This window comes from Theropithecus gelada, chromosome 16 (assembly GCF_003255815.1).
Source record: "Theropithecus gelada isolate Dixy chromosome 16, Tgel_1.0, whole genome shotgun sequence".
In the NCBI taxonomy this organism is placed as follows: domain Eukaryota; kingdom Metazoa; phylum Chordata; class Mammalia; order Primates; family Cercopithecidae; genus Theropithecus; species Theropithecus gelada.
The window spans coordinates 5,029,447-5,055,725 of NC_037684.1; the positions used below are offsets into that span (position 1 = coordinate 5,029,447).

Below are 26,279 nucleotides of genomic sequence, written 5' to 3' on the forward strand. Positions count from 1 at the left end.
TTATGGAATTGGGAAGATGGGCAAATTTTAAGCTTTTCTTGAATCAGTTTTTTCCAGTGGTCTTATTACTTTGACTGCAAATTACGAGTATATCAGCCACACCGATGACTGAATGGTGAGGTGCGGGGTGGTTTATTGCCTTGTTCAGTTTCACAACTTTTCTCCATTAACATTTGTAATTGAGAGGTAATGATAAATGTATTTTGGAGAATGATACTGATATTATTGGCCTCTGTTTGATTTAATACTCTTTGAAGATAGCCTAATGGAAATGCTAATAAGTGGGCCTGGTATAACTTATATAATGCATAAAATGTATATTACCTTGCCCTGCTCTACTGTTGAAAAATGTGTACGCTTTTTCATTACATTTACGATTTAAAAAATAATGCTATTTATATTATTGAACAATTGTTTTCTTTATTTCCTTCAATGATTTTACAGATGTTTCTTGATTCTTAGTTTTAAATCAAAGTAAATTGAGGCAGTTTAAGAAGAACTGAGCTCACAAGTACATGTTTGTCATATACATAGTTGGAATAGTTAAGTGAAAGAAAAATACTTACCAATATGTTGTAAGTGAAATTTTGTAGAATTTGAGGAATCTTAAGTATTTTTGTTCCCGTGAATATGACTTATTTAAAAGATTTAATACTTCTCAGATTTTTATGTTAGAGTTAACATCTGTATTATTTGGTTAGTCTATAAACAAGAAATAGGCATTGTAATGTGAATTCACAGGTTTTTGTTTTTTTGTTTTTTTGTTTTTTTGTTTTTTTTGAGACGGAGTCTCACTCTGTTGCCCAGGCTGAAGTGCAGTGGCCGGATCTCAGCTCACTGCAAGCTCCGCCTCCCAGGTTCACGCTATTCTCCTGCCTCAGCCTCCTGAGTAGCTGGGACTACAGGCGCCCGCCACCTCGCCTGGCTAGTTTTTTGTATTTTTTAGTAGAGACGGGGTTTCACCGTGTTCGCCAGGATGGTCTCAATCTCCTGACCTCATGATCCTCCCGTCTCGGCCTCCCAAAGTGCTAGGATTACAGGCTTGAGCCACCGCGCCTGGCCCACAGGTTTTTATGAAGTCTGTTTATGTATTGTCCCTATGTTTTAGTGTATTTGCATCTGAGAGTGCTTGGATTGCAGTTACAGAATTGAGCGTAGCACACGATTGTACAGATTTTTGTTCTTTGCCATCTTGCTCAGTGTTATTAAAATTCTTATCCACATACAGATATCAAGACTGTTAGGTGAAATAGTAATGTGGAACAGCATACCTGCAGGATAACTTATCCATTGATTGTTAATTGTAAAGTATATATTTACTTTACAAAGTAGAGATTTCAGTGTTAACACCAAAGTTATCAAACTTGGTGTCATTAGTGGGACAACCTCGCTTTTTGTGCTCATGGTGCGATGTAATGTAACCTGTAGTGAATCCCCTAAACTGTTTAACCTCAATCTAATCAGACCATTAGGTTTAAATTTTAGATTACAGAAAATATACAGGCTGGGCGCCATGGCTTACACCTGGAATCCTAGCACTTTGGGAGGTTGAGACAGGCGGATCGCTTGAGGTCAGGAATCCAAGACCAGCCTGGCCAACATGGCGAAACCCCATATCTGCTAGAAATACAAAAATTAGCCAGACTTGGTGGCATGTGTCTGTAGTCCCAGCTACTCAGGAAGTTGAGGCAGGAGAATCACTTGAAACCAGGAGGCAGAGGTTGGAGTGAGCCAAGATTGTGCCACTGCACTCCAGCCTGGGCCATAGAGCGAGACTCCGTCTCAAAAAATAAATAAATAAGAAAATACACAATACAGTAACTAGAAGAGCAAATCAATCTATGTCACTGGAAAATAATTAAATCAAGGATATAGAACATTCTGTAAGGCAGCTGACCCACTTAAAGTCATGGGAAATAAGAGTGGTGAATATGGGCTGGGGGTGGTGGCTCATGCCTGTAATCCCAGCACTTTGGGAGGCCAAGGAGGGTGGATCACTTGAGGTCAGGAGTTTGAGACCAGCCTGGCCAACATGGCAAAACCCCGGCTCTACTAAAAGTACAAAAATTAGCTGGGCGTGGTGGCGGGCGCCTGTAATCCCAGCTATTCGGGAGGCTGAGGCAGGAGAATCACTTTAACCCTGGAGGTGGAAGTTGTAGTGAGCTGAGATTATGCCCTTGCACAGAATAATGAAACTAAGGAAACATCCTATTGCAATCGGTGAACTTTTTTGGATCCTTATTGAGTAAAAATGGCTACGAAAGACGTTTTGGGGGACAGTGGTGAAATTTGAATTCAGACTTGGTATTAGATGACACAAGGGAATTGTTTATTTTTCCTTGGTGTGTTAATTGTATTGAAGTTACATTAGAGAAAATTCTTACTTTTAAGAGATGCCAGGTCACATGGGATGAAGTATTATATTTATAACTTACTTTGAAAAGATTCAACCAAAATAAAATTACTTTGAGTAAGTAGTGTCTGTTTTGGTCAGTCTGCACAAAAGCAAGTGTGAATGCTCACCCGGGAATTTACTTAAATGTTAAGACAGATGACACAGTGCACTCATCAATCAGTATGAGTTAAGTTGATTCTGTAATTGTAGAACTCACAACAAAATGGGGATTCCCAGGGAAGGGCTCATTTGATGAACAAGAGAGCAACAGGAATGGGAGAACTAGTAAGGATGGCAGGGGGATTGAACTTTAATTGTGATTATGGGGTCAGAGATGGAACCATCCTCTTTATTAAACTATCTTTAGACAGATGTAGCAAATATGATAAAATGTTAACAGTTGTTAAATCTAGGAAGTGTGTATATAGGTGTTCATTATTTTTGTTCTGTGTGTTTGAAAATTTTCATAATAGAAGTGTTTATAGATCAAATTAAAGTTTTAGAATAATGTGATTATTTCTATTTTAGCAACCAAAGGACACAATGAGATTAGATGAAACGATGCTGGTCAAACAGTTGCTGCCAGAAATCTGCCATTTTCTTCACACCTGTCGTGAAGGAAACCAGCATGCAGCTGAACTTCGGAATTCTGCCTCTGGGGTTTTATTTTCTCTCAGCTGCAACAACTTCAATGCAGTCTTTAGTCGCATTTCTACCAGGTTAGTGTGTAAATCCACATGGGACTAAAGTAATATGAATACTAGAAGTCTTGATTTTGACTACATAAAAAGTTAACAGAAATGAGGATTTTTGTTTTTGAGACAAATTCTGTTGCCCCTCACAGCAGCTTCAACCTCCCAGGCTTAGGTGATCCTCCTACCTCAGCCTCCGGAGAAATGAGTTTGTCTAGGCTTTCGTAGAAATTTTATGCATTAATATCTTCGACATTTTAATTGTGTAATATTGTGATATTGATATGTGCAATTAAATAAGAGCACTGTTATGAATGTGAAAGTCTAAATTTTACATTAAAATATCTGCCGTGAGCAGGCTTTAAAAAACAATACTAGGTATGAACTTTTGGTTTGGCTTTTTAAACATTATTCCTTTAAATGAAACTACCCAATCAGATGGAATAATTGATGAGAGTAGTCAGAATTCGAATACTTTCACAACTCTACCCTTTATCACAAGATCTTAGGTTACCAAAAAACAAAACAAAAACAAAAACAAAAAAAAACCTAAGTGATGTGGAAACACAAGGAAGTGAATAATTGCGAAGTAGAATTCTCCAGAAAGTGGACTGTGTTTTAAGTGTATGTAAAATACTGCCATTTATTGAGTATTTACAGCATTTCCTTTGCTGTCTCATCCTCACAGTAACCCTGATGATACTTCCCCCATTTTACAGGTGAGCAAACTAATACTCAAAAAAGTTAAGGTGATGTGCCAAATAATGGAGGACCCAAAATTTCTAAGTCAGACTGGCTTTAGAATTCATATTAGTTTCACTATACCAGATTGCTTCCCTATCTATTTTAGCCACATTTTGATGAAATCCTTTTTATAAAATATACTTCTGTTTTTAAAGATGTATCAAAAATATAATTCAAGCTTTTATTGATGACTCAAAATCATCCTGAGCATTAGTTGTGATATGCTACATACAGGTGGAGAAATTAGTATAGGTAGTGCCCAGTGAGATAGAATTATAAGTGACAGTAGCAAGTAACTCTGCAAATTGTTGTTATGCAAATGATTTGCCTTTCTCAGGCAAGTAAAGTCAAATGGGTTATTAACTTAATTAGACACTATAGCACAAATTATTTAGTGATTCATGAATCGAAGACTAATACCGAATAGAGAAAAACAGTCCTCTCTGTTGATGCCTGCATCTTTGGCTTGTCAGTGTTGTATGAACAGTGGACTTTATTAGTCAGATTTACTGATTCCTTTGTTGTTTTCTAGCAAGTGTGAATGACAACATACATCACCATTTGAGAATCTGTGTTATGTTTTTTTGGAGGAATTGATTAACTTCAAAGTCCTGCAATCTTTTTAATCAACAATGACATTTCTATAATTAAGATCCTAGGCAGCAATATTTTTCAACCTCAGCACAATTCTTGATCCAAAGAAAATTAAAGTTTTATTTAATGGTATATTATTGGTAATCTTGAGTGATATATATATGATAGAAAAATATTTTCATGAAATCTTTTGAGCAGTAACATTTTATATTCTGAGTAATAATACAGTGGTTGAGTCAGCAAGGTAATAAATACCTACAGAATAGGAGGGTGGAAAACTGTATTTAATAAAAGACGCAAACTGTTTTCATTTAGGTGACTGCTCGGCCAGCCTTACTGTTTGAAACACCTGTTACATTGAAGGTTGAAAGTGATACAAAAAAACCCAAATGTCTTTTAGTCTATCAATGCATGAGCTGCTTTATAGAACACAACAAATGTGCCACCTTGGAAAATTCTAGAAAATTTCTAGTCACCAAAGGTTTTACTTTATGGGATTTTGCAGCATTAGCACATGTAAAAAATAAGCAACTTTTCTTTATTTCCTGAATCTAGTTCACTGTTGCCAGAATAGAAACCAAGTGTCTAAAATTTTATTAGCTTTTAGAGGACAGACTGCTCAGAAATGGCATCTATGAAATAACGTTGTTTCAGACAACTGCATTTGCAGTTTCATTTAACTTGCGTCAGAAATAGGAGCTGATCTTGTTGAAGGATCACTCATCTAAAAGACCATTATGATGGTTTACTTTAAGTGGGAACATCTTACGCTGTCACAGTATTAGGTGACTTAAAATATGCATGTGGCTTGAATGGCAGTTCTTTCTAAAGATTGATTTTATGTTTCATATATAATAGATGAATCAGTATCATGAAGATGTTTCCTGTTTGTCCATTCTCCCCGTCAATGTTTCTCCTTTAAGATTTGGTTTTTTTTATTTCTGACCTTTATTTTTCTTTAGGGGAAGATAGGCTACAGATTTATTTATTTATTTATTTATTTATTTATTTTTTTGAGACGGAGTCTCGCTCTGTCGCCCAGGCTGGAGTGCAGTGGCCGGATCTCAGCTCACTGCAAGCTCCGCCTCCCGGGTTTGCGCCATTCTCCTGCCTCAGCCTCCCGAGTAGCTGGGACTACAGGCGCCTGCCACCTCGCCCGGCTGGTTTTTTGTATTTTTTAGTAGAGACGGGGTTTCACTGTGTTAGCCAGGATGGTCTCGATCTCCTGACCTCGTGATCCGCCCGTCTCGGCCTCCCAAAGTGCTGGGATTACAGGCTTGAGCCACCGCGCCCGGCCTACTTTATTTATTTTTTTTGAGACATAGTCTCTCTCTGTCACCTAGTCTGGAGTGCAGTGATGTGAACATGGCTCACTGCAGCCTCGACCTCCTGGGCTCAAGAGATCCTCCCACCTCAGCCTCTCGAGTAGCCAGGACTACAGGCATGTGCCACCATGCCTGGCTAGTTTCTTTAATTTTTTTGTAGAGACAGGGTCTTGCCATGTTGCCGAGGCTTGTCTTGAACCCCTGGGCTCAAGGGATCCTCCTGCCTTAGCCTCCCAAAGTGTTGGGGTTACAGGGTGTGAGCTACCATGCCTGGCTGGCTATAAATCTTAAGATAGCTTTATTTTTCTCCTGGACTATACCATTTTCTGTGGCTCATAGTACTATTTTATGTAGAGGAGTAGCTGCTTTCTCCACAGAATTACTCCACAACTGCAGTAGATCTAGTTGTTTTGTAGTGAGACGGTGCTTCAGAATATCTAATTTGATATACCACCAGAAGCAGAAGACCCAATGACTTTAAACGTCATTTGGTTCTTTACAGTTTACCATTTGGTTCTATATAAATCTGTTCATTATGGTTTCTTACTCCTTTTATAAAAATAGTTTTCAGTTTTTTTCTATGTCTCTGATCATTTAAAACATATTTTACATTCTCTTTAGTACTGTTTAATATTGATTTGTTTGTGCTGATTCATTCATAGCGAATTGTTTCATCTCAGTTTTGGAATCCTTAATTGGAAAGTTATCTTTAGTGGGGCCTATATTTTCTTTGAGAATCTTTTGTAGTCTTGGGCTGAGGGAATGTTCTAGTGATGGTTTTGCATTTGCATTTGCCAGGTGCCCAGTTCTGGAACTATTTCTTTCTTAATTTCTCTGTCCCACCCTGTATGGGCAGTATAAATTTGAACTGTAAACTCTTAGAAGGTAAACAGCTCTAGATGACTTTTTTCACTTTATCCAAAGTTTAGGCAGAGCAGGTAAGCTTCATTGTGCTGGTAGATATTTTTTCTTTTTTCTTTTTTTTTTTGTGGGGGGTGGTGGTGGTGGGGGAAGTGCATTGTTCTTTCTAGTTCATATTTTATGCAGGGCCCCGGTTAGAATCCTGAATTATTAGGTTACAAGGCTTTATATCCAGTCTCCATGTGGATGTTAAGCCCCAAGCTTCTAGGTTAAGGAGATCAAAAACCTCACTCATCTTTCCTTTGTTGCAGGGCCAGACCATGTACTCATGTACTTAACTCTCTGGTTTTCAGTTTTCTTCTTTTCTGGACCTGTACATTTAAAGTATCTTTCAGTATGCCTAGTCTTTCTAGATGGTTTAGTGATGGGTTTTCTACTCTTCATTTCTTTTGCTCAGACTACCCTTTATCTGATTTCTCTGCTTCAGAAATGATGTTTAACCTTCACAAAATACCTGCTCCCAATAAGGGTACCAGACTATAAAAGTGACAAAATTTTTCTTCCATTTTTCACAAGCAAACACAAGAGTCAGCTTTTGAAAAGTTGGTGTTGCTGATCTGTGATGTTGTGTTTTCTAAGGAGCCGTACTCCATATTTCTATGCTCTTTGCAGCAGCTGTGGAATTTTTAGCATTGAGGACAACCTCATTCCCAGCTTGAAATGCTGAGCTTTTCTTACCCTGATGATAGGAAGAGTGTTCATGTAAGTGCTTAGAATAGTTTTACTGTTAGCTGTAGGCTAATTAAAGCTAAAGTGAGTGAAAGGAAAATTTGAGAAGAAAGAATAGGATTGATTACATTCTTATCAACTGAAGGTTTAGTGTAATGATTAATAACTCAGTTGCAAATTGCACTAAATGATTGAAATTCAAGTTACTTCTTATAAATTATAAGACCACATAGTATTTGTGCCTTTTCTCCATATCTCTATTGCTGCATTTATAAAAGTTAGCAATTTAATTGTGCTGCTTATGTTTTTGATGTCTATTAATATGAATAATGAGTATGCCTCATTAGGTAGCATAATTTAATAGGTTAGCAATACCAACTTTTGAAAATCTGAGCGCTGTGGTTTTTGATGTAAAATGGAAGAAAAGTTTAATTGCTTTTATTAACATTTAGGCTAAGTGAATTTCTTTTATCAGTTTAAAAGTATCTACATATTTGTTAAGTGTTAAATTTTTCTACATTTGTGATAACTTCATATTCAGCATAAGAGAAACTTTGGTTTAAACAGATATTCCTGTCCTTATAAGCTTACATTCTACTGTGAAGGAGGGATATTAATCAAATAATTACATAAACACATGTACATGTACAAACTGAAAAGTGCAATGAAAAAAGGCTTACTCAGTTTTCAAATACAAAGTAAATGTACCCTGTGAATATAAAGTTTCATTCATGTTTCAGAAATCTAGTTGATATAAGTAGAAGTTAGTAAAATCCAGCTTACTTATTATAGTTTTACTTTTAATTAAAATTATACTTTTACTTGTAATTTGAAATATGAATTTTGAAAACTGTTCATTGTGGAAAAATTAAAACATACACATAGCAGAGAGAACAGTACTTCAGTTCCCCATGCATCTCTTACCCTGCTTTAACTGTTTCCAGCATGCTATGATTTCTCTTCCTCCCTTTTCAGTAATTTAAAGCAAACCCCAGACATCATTTCACCTGTAAATATTTCAGTATATATCTCTAATAAATAGATTTTTAAGCATTTAACTATAGTATTGTCATACCTATCAAGAATCATAATTCCTTAATATCATGTATTGCCAAATTTGTGTTTAATTTTTTTTCATTATCTCAGAAATGGCTTTTTTATTTGTTTTGTTGAAATTAAGATACAAACAGGATGCATACTTTGCAATTGGTTGATATTTCTCCTGAGCCTCTGTTAATCTGTGTCATTTCTTCATTTCTTCACCTTGCTCTCCTTTTTTTCTCATGCCGTTTATTTGTTGGACTGTGCTATTTGCCTTATAAAACTTTCTACATTCTGTATTTGGGTTTCACTGGATTCAGGTTCATTTGGCTGGGAGGACAAGAATACTTTACTGATGATGCTGTGTGGTTCCTAAAGCATCACATCAGGAAACATGTCCTATTACTGACTTTTAATGTTATGATCAGTGGTTGGATTTCGATGTTATCAGTGTTATGCATTCATTATACAGTTTCCCATAAATTTGTACCTAATATTTTTGGTAATCACTGATGATCACTGCCTGGATTCCACTTCACTGGGGGCTGCAAAATGAAGTTTTCTATTCTGTCATTCATTCTTTATTTTAAAATTGTGACTTCTGTGAAAGATTTTTGCTTCATTGTGTGTTTAGTTATCTTGCCATAGAGTCCATGTAGGGAATGCAGGATACAGACTTGACTTTCATTTTTCATTATCAGAACGAGTTGGTACCCTAACAGTTGCGAAAGGTTACCCATGAGTTTTTTCTTTCAATATTACAACAGGCTTGTGAATTTTAATTTATTGTATGTATTTCCATTGTAGACATAATTCTTTTGATCCTCAGATTATCCCATTTTTGACAGTTGAGATGCCTAAAGTCCATACCTGTGTGATATTTGACATGACTCTGATAGTTGTTGATAGTTTCCTTGTTTTCAAGCCCAAGGTGACCTGCCCTCATCTTGTAGATCTCTTGCCCCCATCCTGGAATTAAATAATTTTCCCAAAGAACCCTGGCCGAAAGTTGGAAATATCATTTAGACACCTCAGTCTTAAGGATAAGGATGCTACAATGCTACGTTTACTGGATTATCATGGTTTCTTTTATCATATCCTTTAAGTTAGTTATGTTCCTTTAGGATTTTATAAGAAATATTTATGGCTTTATTTTTATATGTGTCTTTACTCTTATGAACTCATCTTTGGGGGAAGAATCTGTTGAATTCAGAATTTAGAGATACTCTAAGACTTTTTTTGTTTTTGTTTTTTTTTAAAGAGACAGGGCCTCCCTCTGTTACTCAGGCTGGAGTACAGCGGTGTGATCACAGCTCATTGCAGCTTCAAACTTCTAAGCTCAAGAGATCCTCCTCCCTTAGCCTCCTGAGTAGCTGGACCTATAGGTGTGTGCCATCATGCCCGGCTAATTTTTGTATTTTTTTTGTAGAGATGGTGTCTTGCTATGTTGCCCAGGCTGGTCTTGAACTCCTGGCCTCAAGTGATCCTCCTGCCTTGGCCTCCCAAAGTGCTGGGATTACAGGTGTGAGCTACCACACCTGGCCCCTAATACTTAATTTGATAAGTTATTTTTGGTTTTTACTTTTTAGGTTACAGGAATTAACTGTTTGTTCAGAAGACAATGTTGATGTTCATGATATAGAATTGTTACAGTATATCAATGTGGATTGTGCAAAATTAAAACGACTCCTGAAGGGTAAGTTTAAATGTATAATATATCTGAAAAAAAATCACTAGGTCAAAAACCAGTATCATGAATGTACTAATTATATTAATTGTGCTGAACTAGAACACCAAACTGGATTTCATAATGACATTTCCTTGTGAAATAGCCAGTAATAACATATGGTTAATTATTTTTCAATCTTTGAAAATAATGCAGTAGAGAAAATGAGCCTTTTAAATCTTGGCAATGGAAAGTTTTGCTTAACTACAATTTTTGTTTTCAATACAGAGAATGCGAGGGTGCTCTTATTTCATTTTTCTGGAATTTGATTTCCCAAGGGTGGCTATAGGTTATAGAAACTATCTGTTTAGCTATTATAGTGCTTTAAAAAGATTGTCTGTAGTAGGATATCAAAGTTTTATTGCCGAATGGAATGAGGAGATTGTGATGTTATGGTGAGAGGATGAAGTGAGCCAGAGATTTCATTTCTGACATTTCTGTTTTCAGCTCTCTTACTGACTTTACAGCATTACAAAGTCCCTTAACCTTCCATTGCCTAGTTTTGTCTCCTTGTTAAACATGTCAATAGTAGTTCCATATATTATAACACCTAATATGTGACTTTAAAGCTTTGGAATTACTTTACATGATTATGTGGATTGAAATAAACTATCAGAAGGAATTGAGATAAATTCTGTGTTAAGCAGTGATGTGTTCGTGTAAATCAGATATCAGTGAGTATTCATAAACTGAGTATGATCAGGAGGAATTGAGATAAATTCTGTGGTAAGCAGTGATGTGTTCATGTAAATCAGATATCAGTGAGTATTCATAAACTGAGTATGAATATCTAAATTTCATTTTACAAAAAATGTTTTTTAGTTTTTGGCATTATTAGACCCTGGCTAATTTAGATATGAAACCTTATACAGTTCACACATATTTTTATTTGTAACTTAAGGAATTGTCAAACAATAGCATTTTTAATATCTGACCTAAAACAGATTGAATGTTAGCTTCAAAAACGTCAGTTCTGCAATATAATTTTCAAAATACCTGGTTTTGTTTTCTTAATATTTGCTTTAAACTCAATAACTATCTCACCAGAGATGTAAAAAGGCAATACCTGTGTAGAGGAATAATATAAAGCTGTGTTCTATTTATATTACTCTTGTTCATAATTTATGATTTTAGGTCATTACCATTGTGAAACCAAGCAGCAATTAAATCAGTGTTCAATAACTTTAATAAAGGAAAATATAGGGATGATTTTAGCTGTTATGCCAAGATAGGAACATGTGGACAGCAATTATTTTGGATTATAATAAACCACCATTGAATTAATAGTTAAGATTTACAAGATTTTAATATCTATTATTAAGCATTGAGTAGTTGAGGAACTGAATGGTAAAATTTAGAGATCTCTATAAGTTAAAGTTAAGAAGTATTAGTGGGATTTTATGATTTTCATAACTCTTCAGTGATGTTTTGGAAACAAGTCTAGCCCAGGTTGCCTGTGAATGGATGTTTAAAACAATAGAAATGTTCAATCCATAATAATTAATTGAAATGGCTCTTCTGTCCAAATAAGAGAAGCTAATTGAATATGTGGATAAATGACTTTCTTTTATACTGTAGTAACTTTCCCATTGAATGCAGCTCCCTCATGAACATAAATTTAGAGTATATGCTGATAAATATATGAAGTGTAAAACCAATATTAAATAGGTCAGCAAAAGATGGCTCTTGGTGACAGTGATAAAAGGAATGCACCCTTTCAATAATGAGTAGTAAAGGTAGTAATGTGTTTTAAATACAATTCAACAAGCTTTTGTTGAGAAACTGTGTATAAGAAGCCATGCTAAGTGCTGGGATTACAAAAATTAATAAAATAGGGACTCTGTCCCTAAGGAGCTCATGGCATGGTTTATGAGACAAATGATATCATTATCAAATTATTTGCAAAAAAAAGCTATGATAAACTTAAATAGGGTGAGTGTAAAGTGAGAGAAGAAGTATATAGTTGTCTGAGGGGATGGGAGATGAGCAAGATGTGAAGGTACAATAATAGGTCAGATCATTTTAATAAAAATATGGCCAGGCCTGGTGGCTCGCACATGTAATTCCCACACTTTGGGGAAGCTGAGGCGGGAGGATTGCTTGAACCTGAGCAACACAGAGAGACCCCCATCTCTACAAGAAAATAAAAATACTAGCCAGGTGTGGTGACACGCACCTGTAGTCCCAGCTACTTGGGAGGCTGAGGTGGGAGGATCACTTGAGCCCAGGAAGAGGTTGAGGCTGCAGTAAGCCATGATCGTGCCACTGCATTCCAACCTGGGTAACAGAGTGAGATCCTGTCTGTATGTCTGTTTTCTCTGTCTGTCTCTCTGTCTCTCTCTCTCTCTCTCTCGATATGCCTATCTGTATATAGATATATCGATCTGTATGTATATATCCAGATCTATCTATGTATACTATATAGATCTGCATATATAGATAATGTCTATATCTCAATAGATATATCGAGAAAGAGAGGGAGAAAAACATTTGTTACATTTTCAGTCTGTGCTGGGCCTTGCACTATGCAGTTTGCATGCCTTTTCTCATCAATTCTTGCAATAACCCTGTGAAGCAATACTAGTATTATCATCTCCTGTGTAGATGAGGAAACTGAGGCCTAAGTAAATTTCCAAAGTTACAGAGCTAGTAATCAATCAGTAAAGATTGAGTTCACATCTGTTCATCTCTAGAACCAAAATACTTGACTGCTGCACTGTTGTGCTTATGAGTTATGAAGCTTTATTTTAGTGGCCATGGGAAGTGATAGAAAGGCTTTAAGGTGGGGAATACCTTAATCAGTATTTTATTTTAGATATACCACCTTGCTTGAAATTTGCAGGATGGCTTGGTAGAGGGTTACCTGACCTTCTGGAACTTGGTTATGCAGTAATATAAGTGAGAAATAATGAGAGTTGTGGATATCCAGATGATGGAATGGGGTAGGATGGGGATGGGGACCAGTTTGATAGCTATTCAAAGAAGTGGAGGCCAGGCTTGGTGGCTCACGCCTGTAATCCCAGCACTTTGTTAGGCTGAGGTGGGCAGATCACCTGAGGTTAGGAGTTTGAGACCAACCTGGCCAACATGGTGAAACCCCATCTCTACTAAAAATACAAAAAAATGGGCCGGGCGCAGTGGCTCACTCCTGTAATCCCAGCACTTTGGGAGGCCAAGGCGGGCAGATCATGAGGTCAGGAGATTGAGACCATCCTGGCTAACACAGCGAAACACCATCTCTACTAAAAATACAAAAAATTATCCGGGCGTGGTGGCAGGCGCCTGTAGTCCCAGCTACTCCTGAGGCTGAGGCAGGAGAATGGCGTGAACCTGGGAGGCGGAGCCTGCAGTGAGCCGAGATCCTGCCACTGCACTCCAGCTTGGGCAACAGAGCGAGACTCTGTCTCAAAATAGAAATAGAAATAGAAAAGAATAGAGAACAGAACAGAACAGAACAGCCGGGCATGGTGGCCCGCGCCTGTAGTCCCAGCTACTCGGGTGGCTGAGGCACAGGAGAATCGCTTCAACCTGGGAGACGGAGGTTGTAGTGAGCCGAGATCACGCCATTGCATGCCAGCTTGGGCAACAAGACTGAAACTCCATCTAAAAAATAGGAAAAATAAATGGAATACATAGCATTTGGTAGTCAATTTAGATATATGAGGTTAGATAATCACCAAACATTACAGAATAAGCTGATTAGAGCAGAAAAAGGAAGGAAAGGTTGATGGCAGAAGAGAGGGTTTGACCAGGAAAATAATAAATTCAGTTTTAGATCTTCTGAGTTTGAGGTATCAGTAGGGTATCCAACAAGAAACTTGTAGAACTGGAAGATACTTTAGCTTTGAGAATAGATTACAGTATATAACCCATTTAAGATGTCATAAAGGTAAAGTTGTTGCTAAAGAACACTGTGAAGTGTAATGTCATTATTTGGAAATCAATGGAGGGTGAGAGTAAAGAGAATTCAAAGGAGTACTTTTAAAAACTGATTTGGAGAGTAACTTATTTGCACATCCAGAAAAAAGACTCATCTCTCTCTTAGACACTTATATAGATGTAATAAAAACCTTTATCACTTCATTAAAAGTCAACAGGAGAAGTTCTTTGCAGAGGGACCATTGCCAGTAAAATTATTTATAGACAGGTCATTTTCTCCAGACATAAATCTTTTTCTGGATGTAGACTATAAACTTATAGAAGAAGAAATTAAAATACCCAATATATTTATATAGAGAAACGTTTACTGTTACTTGCGTTAAAATGCAGTCTACTATTTTGAACAATCCAATTAACAAAATAAAGAAAATGAACATGCTTTTGTGATGACAAAGATACGATGAAGGCACTTTCGTATGCTGCTTGGTGATAGCAGCATTTGGCTCAACCCTAATGAAAGGCAACTTGGTAATCTTTATGAAGGGCCTTAAAAATATTCATCTCTGTGACTGGACACTTCTAGAGATTCCTTATCTTAAATAAGCAGTGGTATGGGAAAATATTTTGATAAAAAAGTATTTATTAATTTTATTTATAATAGTGAAATAACAGAAATAACTTCAGTGTTAAAACTGGAAAACATTTAAATAACCAGTAACTTAATACAAGTGACTTAAATATTATGAGAGACATCAAAGCATACTGAAAAGACTTTGATATTAAAGCCCAATTCAGTCATTTATTAAATCTGTAACCTTAGACACACAGTTTGCTCATCTGTAATATTTTGAAAGCATTAAGATTCCAAAAGAATTAACTAAAAATACATGGTATGTTTTGTTTGTGTAATAGTTACTAATTGCATATAGAGCCATCAAAAATAGGCCAGGTGGGGTGACTCACGCCTGTAATCCCAGCACTTTGGGAGGCCGATGTGGGTGGATCACGAGGTCAGGAGTTCGAGAACAGCCTGACCAACATGGTGAAACCCCGTTTCTACTAAAAATACAAAAATTAGCTGGATGTGGTGGTGCACGCCTGTAATCCCAGCTACTAGGGAGGCTGAGGCAGGAGAATCACTTGAACCTGGGAGGCAGAGGTTGCAGTGAGCCAACATTGCGCCATTGCACTCCAGCCTGGGCAACAGAGCGAGACTCCATCTCAAAAAAAAAAAAATATACACACACACACACATATACATGAAGAGTTTTTACTGACAGAAAAAATTAGGGACACTATGTAAAAAGAACGGGTTTGGTATAGCCTACATGATCTCAATTATGTTAAATGTATTTGTTTTCTACATGCATAGGAAAAGTGATGGAAGAAAAACCACCAGATGTTAACTGTGATTGTCTCCAAATGATAGAATCATTGATGGTTTTAAAAATTTCTCTTGAACACTTACGCTTTTGCTTCCTTTCTTTTTTTCTTTCTTTCTTTTTTTTTTTTTTTTTTTGACAGAGTCTTGCTCTGTCGCTCAGGCTGGCATGCAGTGACATGGTTATAATATACTGTAGCCTTGAAATTCTGGGCTCAAGCTATCTTCCCACTCCTGCCTTGCAAAGTGCTGAGATTATAGGCGTGAGTCATCGGGCCTGGCCCTGTATATGTTTTTAAAATTTTTTTATTATACTTTAAGTTCTGGGGTACATGTGCAGAATGTGCAGGTTTGTTACATAGGTGTCCATGTGCCATGGTGGTTTGCTGCACCCATCAACCCATCATCTACCTTAGGTATTTCTCCTAATGCTATCCCTCCCCTAGCCCCCCACCCTGCAACAGGCCCCGGTGTGTGATGGTCCCCTCCCTGTGTACATGTGTTCTCATTGTTCAACTCCCACTTAGGAGTGAGAACATGTGGTGTTTGGTTTTCTGTTCTTGTGTTAGTTTGCCGAGAATGGTGGTTTCCAATTTCATCCATGTCCCTGCAAAGAACATAAGAACTTACCTTTTTATCCTACTGCATAGTATTCCATGGTGTATATGTGCCACATTTTCTTTATCCAGTCTATCATTGATGGGCATTTGGGTTGGTTCCAAGTCTTTGCTGTTGTGAACAGTACCACAATAAACATACGTGTGCATGTGTCTTTATAGCAGAATGATTTATAATCCTTTGGGTGTATGCCCAGTAATGGGATTGCTGGGTCAAATGGTATTTCTAGTTCTAAATCCTTGAGGAATCGCCACACTGTCTTCCACAGTGGTTGAACTAATTTACACTACCATCAACAGTGTAAAAGCATTCCTGTTTCTCCACATTCTCTCCAGCATCTTTTGTTTCCTGACTTTTTAACGATCACAATTCTAACTGGTGTGAGATGGTATCTCATTGTGGTTTTGATTTGCATTTATCTAATGACCAGTGATGATGAGCTTTTCTCTCTATATGTTTGTTGCTGCATAAATGTCTTCTTTTGAGAAGTGTATGTTCATATCCTTCATCTACTTTTTGATGGGGTTGTTTGTGTTTTTCTGGTAAATTTAAGTTCTTTGTAGATTCTGGATATTAGCCCTTTGTCAGATGGATAGATTGCAAAAATTTTCTCCCATTCTGTAGGATACCTGAACTCCGTGATAGTTCATTTTGCTGTGCAGAAGCTCTTCAGTTTAATTAGATCCCATTTGTCAATTTTGGCTTTTGTTGCCATTGCTTTTGGTGTTTTAGTCATGAAGTCTTTCCCCATGCTTATGTCCTGAATGGTATTGCCTAGGTTTTCTTCTAGGGTTTTTATGGTTTTAGGTCTTCCTTTTAAGTTTTTAGTCCATCTTGCGTTAATTATTGTATAAGGTGTAAGGAAAGGGTCCAGTTTCAGTTTTCTGCATATGGCTGGCCAGTTTTGCCAATACCATTTATTAAATGGGGAATCCTTTCCTCATTGCTCGTTTTTGTCAGGTTTGTCAAAGATCAGATGGTTGTAGATGTGTGGTGTTATTTCTGAGGCCTCTGTTCTGTTCCATTCTTCTATGTATCTGTTTTGGTACCAGTACCATGCTGTTTTGGTTACTGTAGCCTTGTAATACAGTTTGAAGTCAGGTAGTGTGATGCCTCCAGCTTTGTTCTTTTTGCTTAGGATTGTCTTGGTTATGCAGGCTCTTTTTTGGTTTCATATGAAATTTAAAGTAGTTTTTTCTAATTCTATGAAGAAAGTCGGTGGTAGTTTGATGGGGTAGCATTGAATCTATAAATTGCTTTGGGCAGTATGGACATTTTCACGATATTGATTCTTCCTATCCTTGAGCATGGAATGTTTTTCCATTTGTTTATATCCTCTCTGGCTGGCATCTGGCGGGTGCCCCTCTGGGACAAAGCTTCCATGGGTAAGAACAGGCAGCAGTCTTTGTTGTTCTGCAGCCTTCGCTGGTGATACCCTGGCAAACAGGGTCTGGAATGGACCTCCAGCAAACTCCAGACCTGCAGCAGAGGGGTCTGACTGTTAGAAGGAAAACTAAGAAAGGAATAGTATCAACATCACCAACATCAAAGACTAAAGGTAGGTAAATCCACGAAGATGGGGAGAAACCAGTGCAAAAAGGCTGAAAAAAAAACCAGAATGCCTCTTCTCCTCCAAAGGATAACAACTCCTCACCAGCAGGGGAACAAAACTGGACGAAGAATGAGTTTGACGAATTGACAATAGTAGGCTTCAGAAGATGGGTAGTAACAGACTCCTTGGAGCTAAAGGAGCATGTTCTAAGCCAATGCAAGGAAGCGAAGAACCTGTGAAAAAGATTAGACGAATTGGTGACTAGAGTAACCATCTTAGAGAAGAACATAAATGACCTGATGGAGCTGAAAAATACAGCACGAGAACTTCGTGAAGCATACACAAGTATTAATAGCCAAATCGATCAAGCAGAAGAAAGGATATTAGGGATTGAAGATCAACTCAGTGAAATAAAGCGAGAAGACATGATTAGAGAAAAAAGAGCAAAAAGAAACAAGCAAAGCCTCCAAAAAATATAAGACTATGTGAAAAGACCAAATCTATGTTTGATTGGTGTAACTGAAAGTGATGGGGAGAATGGAACCAAGTTGGAAAACACTCTTCAAGATATTATCCAGGAGAACTTTCCCAACCTGGCAAGGCAGGCCAACATTCAAATTTAGGAAATACAGAGAACCCTACGAAGATAATCCTCAAGAAGAGCAACCCCAAGACATATAATCGTCAGATTCACCAAGGTTGAAATGAAGGAAAAAATGTTAAGGGCAACCAGAGAGAAAGGTCGGGTTACCCACAAAGGGAAACCCATCAGACTAACAGAGGATCTCTAGGCAGAAACCCTACAAGCCAGAAGAGAGTGGGGGCCAATATTCAGCATTCTTAAAGAATTTTCATCCCAGAATTTCATATCCAGCCAAACTAAGCTTCATAAGTGAAGGAGAAATAAAATCCTTTACAGACAAGCAAATGCTGAGAGATTTTGTCAACACCAGGCCTGCCTTACAAGAGCTCCTGATGGAAACACTAAGCATGGAAAGGAACAACCAGTACCAGCCATGGCAAAAACATACCAAATTGTAAAGACCATCTATGCTATGAAGAAACTGCATCAACTAATGGACAAAATAACCAGTTAGCATCATAGTGACAAATTTACATGTAACAATATTAACCTTAAATGTAAATGGACTAAATAACCAGCTAGCATCATAATAACAAATTCACGCATAACAATATTAACTTTAAATGTAAACAGGCTAAATGCCCCAATTAAAAGACACAGACTGGCAAACTGGATAAAGAGTCAAGACCTATCAGTGTGCTGCGTTCAGGAGACCCATCTCACATGCAAAGATACACATAGGTTCGAAATAAAGGGATGGAGGAGGATTTACCAAGCAAATGGAAAGCAAAAAACAGCAGGGTTGCAATCCTTGTCTCTGATAAAACAGACTTTAAACCAACAAAAAAGATCAAAAGAGTCAAAGAAGGGTATTACATAGTGGTAAAGGGATCAATGCAACAAGAAGAGCTAACTACCCTAAATATATATGCACCCAATACAGGAGCACCCAGATTCATAAAGCAAGTCTTTAGAGACCTACAAAGAGACTTAGACTCCCACACAATAATAGTGGGAGACTTTAACACCCCACTGTCAACATTAGACAGATCAACGAGACAGAAAATTAACAAGAATATCCAGGACTTGAACTCAGCTCTGGACCAAGCAGATGTAATAGACATCTACAGAACTCTCCACCCCAAATCAACAGAATATACATTCTTCTTAGCACCACATCGCACTTATTCTAAAATTGACCACATAATTGGAAGTACAACACTCTTCAGCAAATGCCAAAGAATGGAAATCATAACAAATAGTCTCTCAGACCACAGTGCAATCAAATTAGAACTCAGGATTAAGAAACTCACTCTAAACCACACAACTACATGGAAACTGAACAACCTGCTCCTGAATGACTACTGGGAAAAGAACGAAATGAAGGCAGAAATCAAGATGTTCTTTCAAACCAATGAGAAAAATACACAACGTAGCAGAACCTCTGGGATACATTTATAGCACTGCATAGAGGGAAATTTATAGCACTAAATGCCCAGAAGAGAAAGCAGGAAAGATGTAAAATTGACACCCTAACATCACAATTAAAAGAACTAGAGAAGCAAGAGCAAACAAATTCAAAAGCTAGCAGAAGGCAAGAAATAACTAAGTTCAGAGCAGAACTGAAGGATATAGAGACACGAAAAAACTTTCAAAAAATCAGTGAATCTCCTTACCTCATGATCTGCCTGCCTTGGTCTCAGTGAAACCCGTCTCTACTAAAAATACAAAAAAATTAGCCAGGCATGGTGGTGGGTGCCTGTAGTCCCAGCTACTTGGGAGTCTGAGGCAGGAGAATGACATGCATCTGGGAGGCAGAGCTTGCAGTGAGCCCATATCGCGCCACTGCACTCCAGCCTGGGCGACAGAGCAAGACTCTGTCTCCAAAAAAAAAAAATCAATGAATCCAGGAGCTGGTTTTTTTTGAAAAGATCAAGAAAATAGATAGACCACTAGCCAGACTAATAAGGAAGGAAGAAAGAAGAATCAAATAGATGCAATAAAAAATGATAAAAGGGATATCAGCACCGATCCCACAGAAGTACAAGCTACCATCAGAGAATACTATAAACACCTCTACACAAGTAAACTAGAAAATCTAGAAGAAATGGATAAATTCCTGGATACCTACACCCTGCCAAGACTAAACCATGAAGAAGTTGAATCCCTGAATAGACCAGTAACAAGTTCTGAAATTGAGGCAATAATTAATAGCCTGTCAACCAATGAAAGTCCAGGACCAGATGGATTCACAGCCAGATTCTACCAGAGGTACAAAGAGGAGCTGGTACCATTCCTTCTGAAACTATTTCAAACAATAGAAAAAGAGTGAATCCTCCCTAACTCGTTTTATAAGCGTCATCCTGATACCAAAACCTGGCAGAGACACAAAAGCAAGAGAAAAGTTTAGACCAATATCCCTGATGAACATTGATGCGAAAATCCTCAATAAAATACTGGCAAACTGAATCCAACAATCACATCAAAAAGCTTGTCCACCATGATCAAGTTGGCTTCATCTCTGGGATGCAAGGCTGGTTCAACATACACAAATCAATGAAAGCAATCCATCACATAAACAGAACCAACAACAAAAACCACATGATTATCTCAATAGATGCAGAAAAGGCCTTTGATAAAATTCAACACCCTTTCATGCCAAAAACTGAATAAACTAGGTATTGATCAAACGTATCTCAAAATAATAAGAGCTATTTATGACAAACCCACAGCCAATATCATACTGAATGGGCAAAAACTGGAAGCATTCCTTTTGAAAACCAGCACAAGACAAGGAAGGATGCCCCCTCTCACCACTCCTATTCAACATAATATTGGAAGTTCTGGCCAGGGCAATCAGGGAAGAGAAAGAAATAAAGGGTATTCAGGTAGGTAAAGAGGAAGTCAAATTGTCCCTGTTTGCAGATGACATGGTTGTATGTTTAGAAAACCCCATCGTCTCAGCCCACAATCTCCTTAAGCTGATAAGCAACTTCAGCAAAGTCTCAGGATACAAAATCAGTGTGTAAAACTCACAAGCATTCCTATATACCAATAACAGACAGAGAGCCAAATCATGAGTGAACTCCCATTCACAATTGCTACAAAGAGAATAAAATACCTAGGAATACAACTTACAAGGGATGTGAAGGACCTCTTCAAGAAGAACTACAAACCACTACTCTAGGAAATAAGAGAGGACACAAATGGAAAACAATTCCATGCTCATGGATAGGAAGAATCAATATCCTGTATGTGTTTTATACTTTTTTTGAAAAAGCAAGTTATTAAAAACAAAGGAAGAAGCTCATAATCATTGATGTCCAAGACATATTTGCTGTTTTGGAATTTTTCTTTCCTAGCAGGCAACTATCAAGTTTTGGGTTTGTGTTAGGTGTCTTTACCTTTCATTGCTTACAGATAACATTGGAGCAAAAGTAATAAGTAAATGGAAAGTTATTTTGCTCTGAGTTGTATTTGTGTTAACTTATTCTAGAGTTAATTTTTAAAAATTGTGTTTTTTCCAGAAACAGCATTTAAATTTAAAGCCCTAAAGAAGGTTGCACAGTTAGCAGTTATAAATAGCCTGGAAAAGGTAAGTTACAACCTCTCTGGTATTAAAATTTTGTTTTCGGTGATAAAATTTGCTGTCGTTAGCATCCTGAATCAAAAAGTTATGATTTGAGTGATAGTTTCACATTAATTTTCAGGAAGAATACATTGTAATATTATTATGAAGGAAGTTAGAAGTTTGTGACATTTTATTTACTATATTACAAAAGATCACTGCTTTCATATAAAGACATGTGTTTGTTTATTTATAGGCATTTTGGAACTGGGTAGAAAATTATCCAGATGAATTTACAAAACTATACCAGATCCCACAGACTGATATGGCTGGTAAGGATAAGATTGAATTTTTTTTTTTTGTCTTTTAAATGCCTACTTGTGACATAAAAACCTATCATTTTCCAAGTTATTTTTGTTATAAAGGTGCTTTTACATCTTCTATTGTCAACTGGCGTCAAATAGGAAATACTGTTTTTCTCTTACATTTCCAAATTACGCCCAACCCTCTTCCTTTCCTTGGAGCAAACAAAGTAGTCTGAAATGAAGGTCAGATCTTTAGAGTTGTGATAGGATGGGATGTTTGACTCTTTGTTGTGGAGAAGCATGTGCTCTGAAGCTTTATTTTGTATTTAGGGAGATGCGTATAAAGTAGTAATATTCTTACCTATGATGTAAGACACAACTGCAAGGCAGAGAATACAGACTCCTGGAGAACTTTGGTGATTCTTTTTGGGAAGCTGTTCAGTTTTTGTTGCTTGGGTACATCACACTTTGCGTAAGGGCCTGCCCAGTGAGACCAAATACACGATCATCCATTCTAAAATGTGGGCTTTTCCAGGATAGATCAAGATAGCTCTTCTAACACATAGACAGTATTACATTGCTTGTCTACTTACCAGAATGCATTTGTGTAGTTGCTTAAATGAAGTTCCATGTTTAGTTCCATGTTTATCTTTTAAAAGTGTTGCCCTTGGGTTTTTTTGTTTTTTTGTTTTTGTTTTTTTGAGATGGAGCCTTGCTCTGTCTCCCAGGCTGGAGTGCAGTGGCGCAATCTCGGCTCACTGCAAGCTCCACCTCTCAGGTTCATGCCATTCTCCTGCCTCAGCCTCCCAAGTAGCTGGGACTGCAGGTGCCCGCCACCACTCCTGGCTAATTTTTTGTATTTTTAGTGGAGACGGGGTTTCACCGCGTTAGCCAGGATGGTCTCGATCTGCTGACTTCGTGATCCGCCCGCCTCAGCCTCCCAAAGTGCTGGGATTATAGACGTGAGCCATGCCCTTGGGTTTTTACATAGTGTCAGCTTTTGCTTTAATGCCAGGGATTTTGTTCCTATCTAATAATGTCATTTAATATATTTTTCATGTAGAATGTGCAGAAAAGCTGTTTGACTTGGTGGATGGTTTTGCTGAAAGCACCAAACGTAAAGCAGCAGTTTGGCCACTACAAATCATTCTCCTTATCTTGTGTCCAGAAATAATCCAGGATATATCCAAGGATGTGGTTGATGAAAACAACATGAATAAGGTAAGGAGGGCAGAATTATTTCCATTATATCTAGATGTGAAGCAGTTTATTTTACTCGAGGTGTGTATTACTTTAGGCTTATTATTTCAGCAAACTATTTCAGGGCACCATTTAAATTATTTTAGGTTTCTTTGTTTGATGGACTTAGAAGAGACATACTCATACATAATTTTATTTGGCAGAGGGATAAATATTACCAGTCAATGATCAAAGATTTAAAATAATCCCTTAGTTTCATTCTTTTATCTGAGAAGACTAAATGATACCTCTGTTAATATTAAATGTAGTTTCTCTAATATTCACTGCAAGGATTGCCCTACTTGACTTCATCACTTTTATAGTGTGTTATTTGCATGTACTTAGGTGTGTGTCCATATGGTGCTACTGAAATTATGTAGTAACTCATTTGAGGTATTTTAGAACAGTTTTCAAAGAATTTTGCCAGGAAGGTAAGGCTCTTGCATATACCATCTGTAGTGAAATTGGCACCGTGACACCTGGTAATTCTAGGAGGCTCTTATTTTTTTAAATAATCACCTAGGCGATTGGAAAAAAAAAAAAAAAAGAACTGAGTATTAATCTTAGAGTTTTACTGAAATTTCAATATGCAGTTTGTTTTGCAAATAATTTTTTTTTCATTTTTTGCTGGTTTTGGAGAAATACTCTTAGGTGGCTAAACATGAGATGGGTTCCTTCATGGTTTGCCTGTAGATGGAGATGTTCAGAATCAGGTCAATGATTTATTACTTTGTAGAAGTATTGGGTAGGGAATGTATACATTAAAGGGTAAATAAATGAACCAGGTAATCCTTGAGCGTCTGTGATTGTGTGTTACTCCACTTAGGTGTATATCTCAACTTTTCCATTATGAGGACACCATTTTTCATGGTAGATTATTTTGGAGCCCTTCAAAATAGTAGGTATGATGATAAATACTGAGTGTCAACTTGATTGGATTGAAGGATATAAAGTATTGATCCTGGTGTATCTGTGAGGGTGTTGCTAAAGGAGGTTAACATTCGAGTTGTGGGCTGGGAAAGGCAGACCCACCCTTAATCTGGGTGGGTACCATTTAATCAGCTGCCAGCATGGCTAGAATATAAGCTGGCAGAAAAATGTGAAAAGAGAGATGGGCCTAGCCTACTAGCCTACATCTTTCTCCTGTGCTGGATGCTTCCTGCCCTCAAACATCAGACTCCATGTTCTTCAGTTTTGGAACTTGGACTGGCTTTTCTTGCCTCTCAGCCTGCAGACAGCCTATTGTGGGACATTGTGATTGTGCGAGTTGATACTTAATATGCCATTTATATAAATATTCTGTTAGTTCTGTCCCTCTAGAGAACCCTAATAGAGATTTTGGTACAAGGAGTGGTTCTAGAGGAACAGAATATTAAGGATGGAGTTTTTTAGTTTGGAGGTTTCTAGAGTTTGCTGCTTAATATGATTAGACCCCCAAATGCTAAGGACTGTACTTCTAATAGTGTAGAGAACACTGATAGTCGTCGGCATGAACTGTTGAGAGAATTATGCAAAATAAATGCATTTGACACTCCTGATTCACCCCTAGTAAGAGGCAAGGAGTTTAGTGACTCTATATATAATACCTTTGACCATATATGGAGAACCAAACAACATAATGAAGCTGGTTGGTTGCTCCTAAATTCGGTGGACAAAGTGATGAAAGAAAATGATGAACTCAGGGATTCTGTGTCCCGGCTTCAGAAGCAGATACTGCTCAGATTGCCCTGGGTGAGAGTCTTAGCTCCTGTAGAGAAATAACTGAAATTGTGGAAGAACAGATACAAGCTCTTACCGTGCAAGTGTCTGACATACAATGAAAGGTGCGTGCACAGTCTCGCTAGGTGTCTACTGTTAAAGTAAGGGCATTGATTGGAAAAGAATGGGACCCTGCAACTTGGAAAGGGGATCTGTGGGAGGACCCTGATGAATCTGGGGACTCTTGAGTTTGTAAACTCTGATGAACCTTTTTTGCCAGAAGAAATAGCTTCTCCATTCCCAGTTACGGCAGCATCCCCTCCTGGAGCCGTGCTGCCATCAGCCTTTCCACCTTTGTCTGAAGAGATAAACCCTGCGCTGCCTGAGGCAACAGTGATGGCCTCCCCTGAGGCAGTTGCCAGGCAAGATAATGTTGATTCTCCTCAGGAACCACCCCCAACATCCCTGTTTGCTTCTAGACCTATAACCAGACTAAAGTCCTGGCAAGTCCCTAGAGGTGAGGCTGAGAGTGTGACCCATGAGGAGGTGCACTACACTTGAAAAGAACTGCTTGAGTTTTCTAATTTATATAAACAAATCTGGAAAACAGGCATGAGAATAGATAGTAAAGGTATGGGATAATGATGGAAGGAAAATAGAGTTGGATTGGGCTGAATTAATTTATTTGGGACCACAAAGTAGGGACTCTGCATATAATGTTGCAGCTTGGGGAGTTAAAAAAGGTTCTAATAGATTATTTGCTTGGTTAGCTGATATATGGATTAAAAGATGGCCCACTGTGAGTGAGCTGGAAATGCCTGATCTCACTTGGTTTAATGTAGAGAAAGGGATCTAAAGGCTTAGGGAGATTGGGATGGTGGATTAGTCATTTTAGACCTACTCATCCCAACTGGGAGGGTCCAGAAGATATATCCTTGACCAATGCCTTGAGAAATAGATTTGTGAGGGCAGCACCTGCATCTCTGAGGAGCCCTGTAATTGCTTTTCTCTGTATGTCAGATCTGACATTGGGAACCACAGTCACTCAACTACAAAATTTAAATACAGTGGGAATAATTGGCTCCTGAGGTGGCAGGAGCCAAGTGGCAACTCTTGACCGTCAAAGGCAAGGTGGGCGTAGCTGCCTTAATGGACAGCACAGGCAAAGCGGCAATTAGACCAACATCCCTGATGAACGTCGATGCAAAAATCCTCAATAAAATACTGGCAAACCGGATTCAGCAGCACATCAAAAAGCTTATCCACCATGATCAAGTGGGCTTCATCCCTGGGATGCAAGGCTGGTTCAACATTCGCAAATCAATAAACATAATCCAGCATATAAACAG

The 26,279-nt window shown here is 37.8% G+C and overlaps 1 protein-coding gene across 2 annotated transcripts in view; it reads left to right on the forward strand.

The window, feature by feature from the left end:
• NF1 (neurofibromin 1) overlaps positions 1 to 26,279 on the forward strand; it is a 292,160-nt gene that overhangs the window by 71,929 nt on the left and 193,952 nt on the right. For both annotated transcript variants that reach the window (XM_025363565.1, XM_025363566.1), the window contains exons 4-8: positions 2,924 to 3,114; positions 9,971 to 10,077; positions 21,648 to 21,715; positions 21,945 to 22,020; positions 23,057 to 23,214. In XM_025363565.1, the coding sequence (XP_025219350.1) occupies positions 2,924 to 3,114; positions 9,971 to 10,077; positions 21,648 to 21,715; positions 21,945 to 22,020; positions 23,057 to 23,214 (600 nt within the window). The remainder of the gene's footprint in view (positions 1 to 2,923; positions 3,115 to 9,970; positions 10,078 to 21,647; positions 21,716 to 21,944; positions 22,021 to 23,056; positions 23,215 to 26,279) is intronic.